The 16,452-nt window shown below is 40.8% G+C and overlaps 1 protein-coding gene across 1 annotated transcript in view; it reads right to left on the bottom strand.

Moving 5' to 3' along the window:
* The window catches only part of grin2ab (glutamate receptor, ionotropic, N-methyl D-aspartate 2A, b), a 114,613-nt gene that overhangs the window by 72,211 nt on the left and 25,950 nt on the right, over positions 1 to 16,452 (bottom strand). The window contains exons 3-4 of the mRNA XM_087841630.1: positions 13,142 to 13,366; positions 12,890 to 13,048 (exon numbers count right to left, since the gene is read on the bottom strand). Coding sequence (XP_087697756.1) covers positions 12,890 to 13,048; positions 13,142 to 13,366 — 384 coding nt within the window. The remainder of the gene's footprint in view (positions 1 to 12,889; positions 13,049 to 13,141; positions 13,367 to 16,452) is intronic.

The raw sequence follows: 16,452 nt of genomic DNA, 5'->3' as shown, positions 1-16,452 counted from the left end.
AAAAGCAGAGGCTTAGGCTGGGCAGCAACACCACTAGCCAGGACCTTAAAGACGATGCTGTCAAATATCAGCTGCGACTGACAGCACTTCTGCTCCCGGTGTCAACAGAAACCAACTGATCGCCAAAGGCTTTTTACATCTACGGACTTTTAGCACAACATCATTGCAAAGAATGGTTCTGTGTTACTACAATCACTGGCTTAAAACAGTAAATAAAAAGTGAATCTGCACGTCCTTTAAAATGAGTGTTTCAAAGGGTTGGTAAAGCAGGGATTACTTGCAAAGCCTGATCCTAAACATCTTGCTGCGTGCTTAGCACTTAGCTCAACACACAGCGAGATGGGAATATGACGGTGCTTGAGCATCACAATAGCTGAGATTCTTTCCATTTTTCTCATACTGAGTCATTTTACTGACATTTCGAACATTTTGAATACAATAACGAGGCGCTGAAATGGAATAAAACATGTCTGAACAAGCAAGTTAACTTGGTTTATTCAAAAGACATATTCGTAGTTCTGTTTAAAGGAGTCATTGGTACAAATGGCTGTCTACATCCATTTATACTATCATACAAAGGAGGCAAAATTAAACTAAATTTCATCATAACCAATACATGTATAATTTCAAAAGCTGCAATTGTGCATACCGTAGAGGTCAGAATCACCAGACACCCAACAATATGATATTATCACAATACTTAACTCTCAATACTGCTTTTAACAGTATTCCAGTAACATATATTTTAGCTATTTTCTTACTGCAAAATGACATTAAGCATATCAACACTCACACTACCACCTGCCATTAATGCTGCCATAAGACAGATTCAGTCTGCTATCAGTCTGCGACTGAATGGGGTCAAGTTAGCAATTACATTTAATCTGCTTCTGATAATACAGCAATTAACTGAGATAAATAGCCAAAAATGACATATCTACCGCTGTCTAAATGAAAGAAATTCACATTAAATAGAAACACTGATCAGAAACATTTAATGATTACATTTGCACTCAGCAACCAAACAAAATACAACCAGCTGAAAGCCAGATGAGTCCAGTCTTCTTGAGCTATACTCATTGATAATAATAATGGATTGGATTTATATAGCACTTTTCAAGGCACCCAAAGCGCTTTACAATGCCACTATTCATTCACTCTCACATTCACACACTGGTGGAGGCAAGCTACGGTTGTAGCCACAGCTGCCCTGGGGCAGACTGACAGAAGCGAGGCTGCCATATCGCGCCATCGGCCCCTCTGGCCAACACCAGTAGGCGGTAGGGTAAAGCGTCTTGCCCAAGGACACAATGACCAGGACAGAGAGTACAGCGATCGAACCAGCGACCTTCCGGTTACAGATACGCTTCCCAACCCCCTGAGCCACGGTCGCCCCGATGATGAAGACAAAAGAGCTCGAAAAGAAGTCAACTGGACTTCTTCACGTTGTTTTAAGATGTTTCACTTCTCATTTTCTTTTCAAGCTCTTAAGACTACCATGACCTGGAGGATCCTACCTGGTGATAGCAGCGATAGCTTAGATGTAAAGTGTGTGCCTGCCTTCCTTTCTGAGTATAAATATAGAGTTTAAAGTCACGTCCAGGTAAATACACTCATTCTCCTAATTGATAGCACTGAATAAATAGCTATTATAGTAATGAATACATTGTGCACTGATATTCAGGGTCCTTTAATAGATAAACTGTAAAAAGAACCAAAGTAGAATGGCTTTAATGGATGGTATTGACCTTTCAGACTGGTCGTCCACATCACTGGATGCAAATTATTTCACTTAAAGCAATCATGTGAAGATGGGAGCAGAAGGTCGGATCAGAGGAGCTTTTGTTTAACGGAAACAAATGGATTGCTCTTCTGTCATCCTTCAAGGCAGTGATCCACTCATGCAGCAGTTTGCAGATTAAATGAAAAGCAACTTTTGCTAATGTGCTTATATCTACAAACGTCGACTTTTAAACAGGGACTGTTGTTATATGTCTTTTCCCCTTTTTTTCTAACATCTTTTTCCTTTTGTGATCAACATTTCACTAATAACTATATTACTATAATAACAAAATCCATTTCATTGATGGTGGTGAAAAAAGAAAGAAAGAAAATCAAAAGATGCGTGTAAAGCACAGTTCACCAGAACTGAATAAGAGTATTATTTTTCTCCAAGCTTTTGTTATCTTACTACTGTGCCTCAGTTGCCTTCTGCTTGAATTTGGATTTAATATCTCAAAGGAGGTCCAGTCAAGTAAAATATATATGTAATATATAGCAGTGTTTTCTTTTTCTTTTCTTTTTATCTTTCCACAGAAATGGACGGCAAAAGCATGAATTCCCAGATTGATCTTTAACAAGTCTGTAAGGTCTTGTCAGTTTGTTGCAGGTTTCTTTAGGACAACCTACAGAAAATCAAACTTCATAAACAGAAAATTCAAGGACAAGGAAAGTGGAACGTGTACTAAAAGGTAAGAACAAAAGTAAGAGAGAACATCATTGTTCACAGATAAAAAAGCACTCCAAGTTAAAAGGTAATGATGATGAAAGGGAGACGTGTCAAAGCTGACACTAGATTGGAGGCTGATCTATAGAGGATTTCTTGGGAAGATGTGGCTACTGAGGGCAAAATTCTGATATTGTTTTAGATAGGTAGATACCACTATCATACATACCATACTGTATGTATGACTTTTAAAGACTATATATAAAACATTTACCTAATCCTGCATTATTTCTGTTAGCAGGAGGGGGTCATTCCCATCCATCCATGCATCCATGCATTCATGCATTCTCTTCAACTTATCTAATTGAGGGTTGCATGGAGGCTGGAGCCTATCCCAGCTTTCAGGGACGGTACAACCATCAGATTTGCACCTACAGTCAATTTAGACTGACCCCATGCATATCACTGAACAGCGGGAGGAAGCTGGAGAGAACATGCAAACTCCACACAGAAACCTATGGTCCTCTTGCTGGGACACAACAGTGGAAACCACCTCATCACCAGGGTGCCCATTTTAATACAACATGATGTTCATTCATGAGTTCATAAGTTATTATCTTTATTGTAGACAATTAAGGCAATAAAGTAGGAACAGCTTCTCTGTCACGTCCAATTTTAAAACTCTGGGTTGGAAGTAGCAAAAATGCTCAGCTCAAAGCTTTAGGACGGCAGAGCAGTGGGGTCATGCCAAGGTTACTTAACAACTTGACTTTACTTCACAAAAAGTTTTCAGTTATTTACTGAAAAAGAAAAAAAATGATGATGTCTATTAATGTTACACAAGAGCAAAGGGATCTTTGTGTTTTCATCAAATCCACTTTGTTACATTTGGTAAAAGATACGTGGTATCTAAAAGATTGTGGTATATGGTCCGTCACAACATTGATCCTGCACATTGACAAACGATTGACTATGACTGAGATGCCAAAACATCCTTAACAAGCATTCGGTTTTGACAAGTTGCGAGTGAGACCGACCACAACTGCCGTACCAAGTATGATGGCAGTGAAGCTTTTACAAAATGGCAGAATTTGACACCCAGCAAATTAAAACAGGCTGTAATACTTTGAGGCTCTAATGAAAAAAAACACCAACGGAAAGCAGTATGACGAGGAGACGCGCTTCAGCTCTTTTCTTCTTGGAAATGGTGACCTCACCACCCGACAGCCAAGTTCCAATATCCTGTTTAACACAATAGGGCATAGACCAGCTTTTTTAAATCTTTCAAGTTTCAAATATATTTCTTCAACCCACAAACAATTTTGATGAATTTTAATGAAATATGCTACAAATGTGATGTTTTTTTGGTCTTTTTCTGTTTCTCTCTCATTTTCAGTCCAGTCCATTTTTTGATATGTGTCAGTGCACATTTTGTGCTGTTCTATGTTCAACAATGGGAAAAAAAGTCTCAAAATTTTGTTTCTATTTGAGTTAAGCACACCGGATCTTTAATTATACTGCGTAGTAAAAGTGACCCTGTTTTTTTATAAAAGAGAAACAGATTGGATATAAAGTATGAACATGCCAAAGGTGGAAAAACACACACAGTGTTAGATATTAAAGAGTTCCATAAGACCAAATATTAAGTGCATGTAGTACTTATTGGTACCTCTGAATGCACACGAGGTATTATTTTTATTGGTAACAGCTTTGATATCATGTCAGCTGATGACAGCAAATGCTGCAACAGGAAATGACCTTAGATGAACTCAGTAATGTTGATGTTTGAAGCAGTAAAATGCTGCCTAGTGATGAGCTGGCAGTGGCCACATATATTATTTCATCACCACTTTTAAGGGTAGGTGTGTAACATTAAAGCAATGATAGTCTTTGATGTGCTGCATCAGTTGGCAGATGTCTGGCTCCGCTGCAAACGGTGACTTCACTGTGCACTTAGGATAAGTCAAAGTCGTCAGCTATGTCACATTCACAGACTTGATGAACAGAATATCAGCATAATGGGGGCTATTCCCAGGATAACCGTGATATGACCCACATTATGGTATTGCTTAGTTGTTGTTTTTTACTGCATTACCATAAGAAAGTGACAAACAGAAACTGTAAACACATTTTTCCCCCTATGTGTCGACAAAACCGGAGTTTCCATTCACTAAACGCATTTTTAAAAACAGTCTCCAAAGTGAATGACTCTAAAAACATCCCAGTGTAAAAGGAAAACTGAGGTTTTGGAAACAAAGCAAATGAATTTCTTATATTTTTTGTACATAAAACTGAGAGACATTACTGTGAAATAGGCATGGGCACAGCTCACCGCAGATGGCTGCAACTCAGTCATATTTACACTCTGGGTGCTATAACATATATTTTATATTATACATATAGAATGTATGTATAATATAATTGTGTGTGACAGACAGTATTAGTCATGTGATAGACTGCTAACCTATCCAGGGTGTAACCTGCCTCTCGTCCTATGATAACTGGACTAGCAACCCTGAACTGGATAAGCAGAAAAAATTGGATGGATGGATTCTTTAGAACTGTCTTCTGATTGGTTTGAATAGGAGGTGGGTGGGGTTTTTGCGAAAACAGCCAGGCAGGATCTTAAGGATATTCACTCTCTCTGATATCATAAAAAGCCAAGAGTATGAAAAATCCTGTCAGAGATTGAGCGAGCAGTATGAAGCCTGAACCTTTGGTTCACAGTGATTACATATAAATACATTATTTCAGACTCTGGCCATGTTTAACAGTGTGTTTATTCCAGAAAATACTGAAGACCTCTTTTAATTTCTTTAACCTACATTTGAAATACACAGCGTCTGCTTGCTGTGAATGTTGCTGCTTAGGTGTTTGTCGACCAAAACAATAAGACAGAGAAGAGGCTTCCTATTTTTCAGGTATTTTAGTGTGGATAAAGACCTTTGCTAGTGTGGACATACTTCATATTTTTTTAATTAGTCATAACTGGTTCACTATATTTGGAGAAAAAGACCTCAAATGTGGTTCACACTGCCAGTCGGTTGTGTCAAAGTGGTGCTCAGCCAAGCTCAAGGAACCAGGCATCAAACCCTGTGGAGCCAGAGAAGCACAGGAGCCAGGAAAACAGGACTAAATGATGTAGTCTGGTTTAGTCACCATTGTAAGCATACTAACCGAGCTACTCTCTCTTTCCCTCCCTCCTCTTTTGAGGTTTTTCGTTATTTCTCTCACATACAGTCCCACAAAGCCATCATCCAAGCATGGTTCACAGGCTTCAAGGCCAGCAAGACTTCCCAAATCCTTCTAACATGGCTGGCTGTTCTTCACACAACCCGAGCCTTCTGAGAATAACAACCACGGAAGTAAGAGTGGATAAAATGAAAAAAACAGAAGAGAGAAGGATAAGGTGGCAGCACAAATGGAGATGTGTGGGAGAAGGAAAAAGCAGAGGAAGCTCAGAAAGAAACGTGGGACTGGAGGAGACAGGGAGATACGAAGGAAACAAATGGCAGAGAAAGGGAAAGAATTAGAGGTGAAAGCATGGAAGAGCTCAGCGAGTGAATGACACAGTAATGTGTCTTCAGCAAGTGACAGCAGGTGAGGGGAGCAGGTGTTAAATATTAAAGAGTCGCAGAAGAGAACCTGGGCAAATGGCCCCTACTGATATGGGACATCCCAGGCTGGGACACACACACACACACATGCACACGCAGATACAGAGACACTAAGAGTAGCATCCGACCACAGTGGCAGAGCAAAGCAGAACATGCATGTTTAATTCACAACCCTCCATTTCAGCATGTTCCTGTTCCTACACACTGTGACCCTCTGCTCCCCCCTCCACATACACACACACACACATGTGAAAATAGAAAGTTTAAAGTCGAGATGAACAAGGCTGGCAGAGAATAAGCGAGCATATATGAGGCTGAGGTAAAGCCAACAACATGTCTTATTTCCCAAAGCAGTTTCTTTGAAATGGAAGCACAGCATTCCAAAATAATCCTGTTCCTCTCCCGGGCTTACACATACACTCTGTCCACATCCATTCCACGTTCCCTAACCATGTCTCTCTCCTAACTGCACAACATCAAACTTCCCACTGTTTCTCCCCTGACATGCATTATGAGGGATGAGGAGGAGGCAGAGACTGGAAAAGAGAGAGAAAGACAGCGGGAAAGAGTGGACAGATCTCTAAGCTGTTTGTCTTTAATTAGGAGAAAAAAAGCATCTTGGTCTGCAGCTGGCAGAGGCTGATTTAACTCACTTAATTTCAGTTCAGGAGCCAAAATTCTGCTGTGCAATAACAATGTAGCGTGATGGTGGATAAGGTTACTATCTAGAGGGCCAGTCTGTTACTAGTGTGCAACTGCAGAATAACCCTGAAGTATAAAGCTTCTTTTATAAGGTGTACCGCCAGGACTTATTAGAATTTCAGATAATAAAATTCTCAAAGCCACAAACATAGACAAAGACAAAATTACTGAACTGAGAACAAACAAACTGCCATACCTTTCATGTTTTTTACTGAACACACTGAGGAAAAAGTAAGCGAACAATTAAGGAAATGAGATTGGATGCGTAGGTTGCCGAGGTGCCTCGCTCTACAAAAAAAGGCAGACAAAATCTGGTTAAAGACAAAGTCTGCTTTTCTGAGGAAATATAGCTTTATGTGAAGCATTCCTCGATGACAACAACTTTTAAAGGGGTTAGAAAATCTTTATAGAGACATATGAAGCTGGAAAGGCAGCAAAAGCTTCTTAAAAACCTAGCTGGTCATCAATCCACAAAGACAAGCTGTCAGCAAATGGAGGCAATTCTCCCTGGGAGTGGGCGTCCTGCAAAGATAACACCAAGAATACATTTTGAAATCCTGAAAGATTTGAAAAAGAACTCAAGGGCGACAAGAAAACACCAGCATGAACTGTGTTCATGTATCACTGATGAGAAAAATCTGTGTAAAAAAGATGTAATGGAATGGATAGCATGCAAACCACATTCAAAGTAGGTGTAGGTGTTAAAGAACACTTTGTTCTTTGGACAAAACTCCACAACACTATGATAAGGATGAAATTAAGTGTACCCCAAAAACTTGTTCTAACTGTGAAGCACGGTGGAGTGAGCATCATGGTTGGGGGCTACTTTGGGTCCCGGATCCAGTGCAGTCTTTGGAGGAACAATCCACTCATTAATCCAATCTTAAGTCAGAAGCTGTATTTAAAGAGGACTGATGACAAGCAGTCCAAAATTCCTTTGTGCTTTGCAAGAAGCTACATGAAAGCCTGGTAGACGGTTCATTTAAATATGTGCTCACTTAAGCCATCTTGTTCCAGTAGCCCACTTCTCAGGGTGTAATTGTTCCTCAACACCTGACGTGGACGCTGCCAGGTGTGACATCCGAGTCGGTATTGCTTCATATTTATGTCTCTTGCTCATGTTTGAGGGAGGCTTAGTTAGCATGGGGGGGGGGGGGGTCTAGCCTAGGGACCCTTACTGGATGTAGAAGTCCTGGTATGGAGTCAAACTCATAACTCCCGTTCCATGTAGTCTTGCCACTACGCTATTCAGCTGATTATTGAGCACAAGATCCATAGAGGCTGGGGTCTATCACACCAGGTGATAGATGTAGCGATACTGAATGACAGCAACATCAGGAAGAAGGACACGAGAAGCTGCAGAAGTACCAAGAGCTCAAAGAAGAGCCCGAGAAAATGTGGAGGGTAACAGTGGGCCCAGTGGTAGTCGGAGGGTTCGGTGCAGTGATCCCCAAGTTAGGCGAGTGGCTCCAGCAGATCCCAGGAATAACATTCAAGATCTGTGTCCAGAAGAGCGCAGTCTTAGGAACAGCTAAGATACTGTGCAGGATACTCAAGCTCCCATGCCTCTGGTAGAGGACACGAGCTTGAAGGATAGACCACCGGGAGGGGCGAGAGGGGAATTTAAAAAAATGTATATATGTATATATAAATATATTAGTGCTGTCGGTTAATCTTGTTAAAATGACGTTAATGCCATAACCACATTAACGCAGCAATTTTCTGTTAACATGCATGGCACCGTGCAAGGTTTGCACGGCATCAACGCGTTACCACAGTTAGCTCCTTAACGTGCTAGTGCCGTGCAGGCCCTCGCACGGGGCGATCCGCATTAACTCGCTAATGGAGATTTGCCGTGTTAATGCAGTTATGGCGTTAACGTCATTTTAGCGAGATTAACACTAACAGCACTAATATATATATAAAACTAAGAGGACCTCTGCCTTTCCCTTACAGTATAAATACCTCATTGTATTTTTGGTGACTTAGTAGAAGATGGCCAAAAATTATGAGTAATCAGTTCAGAAATCCTGGTAATTCCAAAGGATTCATGAAAGATTCTTGAAATCCATAAATATGACAGAACAATCCTGCTCATAAGTCTCCAAGCTTCCCTCATTCCAATCTACAAGATGCTGAAAAAAAGATAATCCCTGTACATACATGCACTATCCAAGCCAACTGGATGTGGAGGCACCGTTATGTTATTACAGTACTTTATCATACAGAAGCCTGAAAAAGCATAAAAATGTACACATACAACAACCTTTAAGACTTTGCTTAACTGTGAGATATGGTAACCTGCCAAGATATCTGAAAAATGTATACATTAAAAAGCAATATTGCTTTTTTTAAAGGTGGCTGGGGGCACGAATTTCAATTCCCTGATTTGCTTCTAAGACAAACATTGTGGAGCAAAAATAAGCATAATTATTATTTTTATGAAAGTTGACCAAAATCACTGATATTGATGGTTTTGATCAGTTTAAAAATGGCCCCCAAAGCTACATTCTCACTACTATGAAAAAAATTAAAAATAACTGAGCCAAACACAACTTGACAAAAAACCTACTTGAAATTAGTCATTATCTCCAACTCAAAATTACTGAAAATATTCGAGTTTGTGGGAAGAATATTCAAAAGCTCAGAATTCATATGGTGAGCAAATGAAGACCACCTTGAAAAGCAAGAAATACACACACACACACACACACACACACACATATATATATATATATATATATATATATATATATATATAAAAATCCTCGTTTTAACACTTTTTTTTTTTAAATAGAGAGTCATTGCCTCAAGTCACCTCACCCTGGTTCTTTATCAGTTTACATGGATCGCTTCAGTGCCCTTCCCTGTTTATAGCTAATAAATGTGACAACTGGAGAAAGCCTTTACTTGAAATGTGACACAATCATGACAGTTAAGTTGGCATTCTGGCAGCTTAACACTGCTTTAACACCGAGGATTTCACACTTGCACTGCCCACCTCTATGTATATCCATTATTTTAGAGCACAAGTTTTTTCTTCTTCAGTATTTTCTTGGCATCATCCTCTTCCTTCTGTTTTTGCTCTCCATCTAAAGCATGCTGTCTAAACTGATACTGTGGCCAGCTAACATACCCAAGGTACCACAGCAGGATCCGCTCTTTTTTCCACTCCTCTAGTACAAACTTGATTGGCACACTAACAGAGTGAAGTTTATGTATACGTGGTGACAGAGAGCACACGACTCGCTCAAGCTGCAAAAAAGCACAATATTGTTTGTTAGTCACAGTAATCAAGCTGAATTGTTACCAGCCCACTGGGATTTATTTCGATCCTCCAGATTATCACTACACCACTGACAGCAGGTATGAAAGCAGTGGTCACACTGCCAAGAGATATTTCACATAGCCAGACCTTTTTTTTTCTTCCTCCACAGCAAATCATGTTTGCTGGAGTTGGTTTGTTTTTATTTTTCAAAGTCTTCAGACCATTCCTGCTTAAATGTGTCTGATGTTGTGAGATTAATGGGAGCTAATAGAGCTGAAAAAAAAAGTGCTGAAGGGGGTTATTGTGAAGCTGTCACGATCACAGAGGGAGCATCAAGTGCAAAGCATGTGTCAGCCTCACTGAGAGTCCTCGGCACCTCTGTAATTATTTTTAATAGGCGCCATCAGCAAATGCTGTAGCACACCAGTATGTCTGACGCTCAGAAATATTATCAAAAGAATCAATCGGTTAATAAACAAATAAATGCCAGCTATATTTTACACCTAATCAAATAAAAATACTAAACTTTTGATTGTTTCTTAAATGTAATATTTTTGTTGAATTTATGTATTTGTATCTATTTATTAAGATTCTGAACAGTAACAGTAACAGTAAAGAGGCCTTTTACATAGCATATCTGCCTCCCAAAGAAAATAATAGTTATCTATGACTAGCCGCCACATCTTGTTATTATCATGCCACGTGCATTGTAGCAGTTTTTATGTGGCTCGCCTTATCTGCAAATATGCAATAAAAAACCTCTTATCTCAAAGAAGTGATCATGTCTCCCCTTTAAAATATACGCATCTCTTGTTAAAGGTACAGTGTGTAAAATATCACGACTACATGTCAGGTGACTGCAGATTACAGTCACCTGAGTCCTTCCAATTCAAGTGCATAATCCTAGCTATGGTGGCAACTCTGGTCGTTATTCATCTGTAGTGAGTGCAGGCTGCTGGTTCACTGTTTACCTCCGCTGTCAATATATCAAGTGTATTCACTCTGGAGGGCGTACGAGTCGGTGAGTCAGTAAAGCTCATGTCTGTGCAATGACAGCAATACTGAAGTGAGTTGTTGACGATATATCAATAGCTAATGAAAACCTATGGTCCCAATCGTGTCTACAGGAAGCTTTAACACGCACAAGGAAGTTCACTCGTGCCCTCTCGTGTCCTTTCCCTACATTTCTGATCTGACAAGGTAGATGTGAACTCGAGCAACCGCATGTCTGAGAATTTTCGATGATCTGCTGATTCACTGTGCTTCCATTCCTGCCTGCTAGTGGGATGGTTTCGCCCCAATTTAAACCAGGCGTGGAGTCTTTGTTATTTACAGGTAAACCCTGCAGGAGCTGTTGTGGAGGAGCTGGTTAGTTACAGGCCATACACACTCACTTTTACACCTGGGAGCTGCCAGAAATGACCGCACTCTTGTACTTTTGGCCACCGAGCTGTTCAATTAGAGCAGTCGGGGGCTAAGTACTCTGTTTAATGGAACATTAACGGCAGCGATTGAGAGCGAGAAAAATGTTATTTATTTATTTCCCCCATCGTTATAAGCTCAGCGGGGAGTCCAAACTGCTGACCTTCACGTTACAACCACAGACCCCTTCACCTTCAAGCCAGTTCTGTCTCCTTTACCTCACTCCTCATCTCTGTTATCGTTCTTTCTTGTCTTTTTCTCTCGCGCACGCTCGCGCACTGCATCCCCCGTCAAGGAGCACTTCAAAAGGCTGCTGTACTGCGGCAGTTATTGGTTCCTGTGTTTTGGCTGCTGTGCCCTGAGAGATTTAAAAGCTAAAGAACCAGTTGTGTTTGTCTGTCTGTCTGTCAGTCAGCGAGGTCTACAGAGCCAGCACCAGAGAGAGAATTCAGCTTAGAAAGCAACGTACATCCTTAACTTTGCACTGAGCACCACACCAAAATAAACACACAAACATACACACACACACACACACACACACACACACACACACACACACACACACACAAATACCCGTTCTTAAATGATATCTCCTCTTTTTTTCTTTTAAAACTAGAAATATGTTTTTTTATTGTTTTGTTGTTTTTGTTTTTTCTTGCATCCACTGAGCACTAGACATGATACAGCTACATACAGCACAGGGTTTCTTTTTCTTGTTCTTTCTTTTGGTTTTCTTTGGGGGTGGGGGGTTAGGCTTGGCATAGCCCAGTTCTAGACAAAGCAGAAAATGCATTATTACATATTTAAACAATCCTCGATCATCTGCTAAAATAAAAACGATGTACCAGAGGATGCAGCGTGCTCCATGCAAAGGCTTCTTCTGACCTTACAAACACCTCACTTCTAAATGTACGCTTTGTAACCTTTTAAAAGCCTAATTAACATAAAATTACTTCGGGTGATAGCAGCCATCAATTCAGAGCAATTAACATTCTGTTTAACTTTGACAGCAGCATTTCCACTTTCAACTTAAACAAACACTAATCTGATGGAGCTGTTGATAGCACACACATCATTCAGAAACCTCCCGGTGTATTATTTTCTCATCTAGAGCATTCATTTATAAGACAAATGACCTCAAAGAGGCATCCCCAAAGTAACTCACTGGAAGCAAATGATTTTTTCCACTCATGTACCTACCAGCTGAGAACATGCAATTCACATGTGTAACGCATGGAGCTTATCGTTTTTCATATTGGAAACCAAGTGGACTATATTGCATTTTCACATCAATCAGTGCCACAAACATCTGGAAAACAAAACTTTAATGGGGGTCCTTATTTTCACTTCCAAAAAACAAACACTGATGTATGCAAAGCAGTCCGCCTTGCATGTGTGTCCTCGAAATGGCCAACGCTGCGTCAGGTCACTCACCTTGTCAGCCATAATCATAGAGGAGCCTCCGTGGACTCCCAGGACTGGAAGTTGAGTCTGAACAGACAGGAAGTCAAGGATCTGGGCAATGGCCTCTTGATCGGTGCCATCAGCAAACACGATGCCATGGAGACGAGTGCGAGAAAGAAGCTCACACACCTTGGGACAAAGTAAAACAAACTCCTGCATCAGTTTGTGGCAGACGATGCATTCGTGTGCGTAATGCTTGGTGAATGCCAATGCGTTTCTCACCTGTGTAATCACAGACTTTGGGTCTGTTTGGTTCATCTTCAGCGTGACCACTGAAACGTCGAGCGCATCTTCGGGGCGCCGAGGTGGTCGGAGATCCTGGTCAATAACGGTGCGCGTCTGGCCCATGATCACGCCCACGCTGAGCCCTGGGGGCTTTTGGGATGCCACTGGCGCCATCATATGGGAAAGTAGGAGCAACATCCAGCCCACTACACCCATTATACCCTGTAAAACACAGACACACACACACACACATCAATACAAATAAGAACCAGTAGCAGAACATTTTACTCCTGAAATGATGGCGGGGCTCATATACTGAGCCTGTAACAATATTTCTTTACCTTGACAAATTCTGCCTGTTATCAGCAGCCTGTCACAGGTGCAGATGAGAGATGCAGCACCGTGCACTGTCAAGGTAAGAAAATACCTGTATCTTCATATTTTATGAACATCTTAAATCTTAAAATAATAATCCTGGAGGTTATAAAGTCTATAGCCAAGACTTTTTAAGTAAAATAACCAACATGTCACACAGTTTCCGCCACAAAAAGTGAAATATTTACTATTTTAATTTAAAGAATGATTTTGAGTCATAAAAAAACAAGAACATGTTCAAATCTACAGTACTTTATTCCCTGTTAGGCAGGATAAATTTTGGCAGTGTATTCACATGTCTTCAAAAGCCACAGAAGTGATATCAAAGCTTTCCCACAGACTGGGTTTTATTTATCTAAACACAGTGTGACTCAGATGCATTTAATGATTAATCTCAAGTGCAAAACCAAAGATTACTTGATAGGAAATGACTGCGACTAGAAGCCCATCATCCTCTTTTTGTCCTCTAGTGTTCAAAAATAACTTCTTTCAGTGTCAAAGTGGGCAACCGCATGGAGACCAGGGCTAAACCTAACTAACCGCTAATCGGCCTTCATGAGATGCCCCAAATCTTCCTTCCACTGTCTGCTTTTATTTGAACACAATCTATGCCTTCAGGCAGTATTCACAGCAAAGTGCCAGCTATTAACAGATAAAATAACCCCGAAATAAATAATCTGATTTTACCTCATTCCTGGGGTGGGGGATATGAGGGGAAACCAAAGTGCTAAAGGCCCACACAAGTGTCTGCATCAATCAGTGACATTTGCTGAGATGAAAACGCTCTTTAGCTCTATATCCTAACCAAATTCTAGTCTGAGACAAGCTCCTGCTCCCTGTTTCAGCTTACTCTGTATTACCTTCTTTTTTCTGTAATACGAGCGGATCTAAGAGAAGCAGATGAGTAGAGGAAATGCAGTGTGAAATGCCTTGGGCTGAATGAGAGCTAATGAAACCATGATGCAAATGCTACGTTGCATCTCAGCCAATTTCTTACACCGCCACAGTCCAGCAGAGCTGAAAAACACCCCAGGAGGAAACATCACGTCCACAAAATTAACCTACTGTCTTTTTATCTCTTCATTTTCCCCTCTCTTGGTTTTTAACTTTCCACCCATTTCTCCTAATCATCCGTATCTGTTCATTTTCTCTTAATGCACTCATGTTGTTTTTTCTTTTTATCTAATTTTTCCCAATCTGTCTTTCCAGCTGGGTTAGTATGTGTATCTGATCCATGTCATCTCACACCCGGTCTAATCAGGCCAGTTAGTGAAGGCAGTACTTTCCCAGCTTGCTCTCTCTGCCCTGGTGCCCACATACTAGCCCGGAGCTCCAGCAGCACTTAGCATACGCCGCTAAATCACACACCGCTACACTCCTGTCCCAGGGAATTAGTGTCAGCTCCAACCAATGGGACAAGATTACACTAACTTTCCCTGGAGTTAGCATCAGAGCTAACATAACTGGGAGTCAGAGTGTGCTGCACCGCAGTTTTCAAAACGGTCAACGTAGCTGGAAAACTTTGGGTCACTGAGTGCTCACGCTGTCTTGGAGGATTTGCATTTGTGCTTAAAATCACATCCGCTGACTCCTGTGATGTGTCATGAGGGATAACGGTTAGCATTCATGCTAATGTTGCCAGATGAGGGCCAAGCGAGATCTTAATGAAGTAAAATGTTCAGTGAGATAATTCTCTGCCAACAAAAATTGGTGTTCACTCTTTAAAAAAATGACTATGAAAAGGAATTTTTATTTTTTCCCCCAGTGGCTGATTTACTGCAGTGGAACAGACTGCAAGGAGCTTTTTCATTTGTGATTATTAAACATGCTTTCTAAATTGAACAAGTTTGCCTGCAAGCAGAAAATAAGCCTCGTCTAAAAGAACAAAAAAGGTTGTTTTTGTAGCTGAACTTGAATCTAGATTTGTGAAAATGATGTATCTGTCAAAAATCGAGACAACACACCCAATGTACGTGCAGGATCTCGCATTAACATGCCCCTCAAGCCGCAGCTTCAGTGACAGTAAATCAGAGGATGTCTGCGTGCACGCTGTAACACAACCCAGAGTGATTTTCCTCGGATATAAGCACATTTTGTGGTTCAACAATGTTAGCCCCAACTCCTATTAAATAAAGCTCATGTGGGCGTAATTGCTTAAATCTATCAGTCCACAATTTCATCCTTTCATTCATCGCCAATGAAGCAGACCTACATAGTGCCTCTACATGACAACACAAATTATGCTCTTGGTTATATGGCTGTTTCCCCAAAATACCTTAAAGTGGTATTCCACTCGATATCTCTCCTTAAACCTTCAGAGGCCTCTTGTAACAGATTAAGCTTAGTCAGTCACTGACGGAATTTAAGTGACAAAAGTCATTTGCACAAATATGCAAACAGTTTTTGGTGGAGATTCTCTTTTAGGCATCTGTCACACAAATCTGAATTGTGCGTGTGGAAATGCTGCTTCGTGTTAGAGTTGATCAAATTTGTCTTGCTATTTTTCTAACTAACGATCTGCTGTCATATGCGTAAAGCTGACAGGCATTTATATGCACCCTACTAACCTGACTAACCACTCAAATCTATCTATTCACACACATGAAACTCTCATCTATCACACTGACACGCTGATGGATCCATCAGGGCTAGTTGGAATTCAGCATCGTGCTCAGAGACCGGAAGGGCCAGTGATCGAAACCCCTACCGCCGACCTCCTGATTAGCGCCCGGCCTTCTCTACCTCCTTAGGCACAGCCATCCTATGTCAAGTGTTCAGTGCAGTATAAGAGCTCAACATTGTATCATACAATCAGATTTCGAATATGATCAAATTGGTGGTCAGAAACAATGCAGCTGCAGTGGAGAGCTTAGAGAGGGAGGAAGAAAATGAGTCCAATAACAAATCAGTAAAACAGGCCTCTTTAGTGCTCC

The sequence above is a fragment of the Neolamprologus brichardi genome, chromosome 6 (assembly GCF_056152115.1).
Source record: "Neolamprologus brichardi isolate AB-2024 chromosome 6, ASM5615211v1, whole genome shotgun sequence".
Lineage (NCBI taxonomy): Eukaryota > Metazoa > Chordata > Actinopteri > Cichliformes > Cichlidae > Neolamprologus > Neolamprologus brichardi.
The sequence above is the reverse complement of the archived record's forward strand: the minus strand, read 5'-3'. Positions and strand labels throughout refer to the sequence as shown.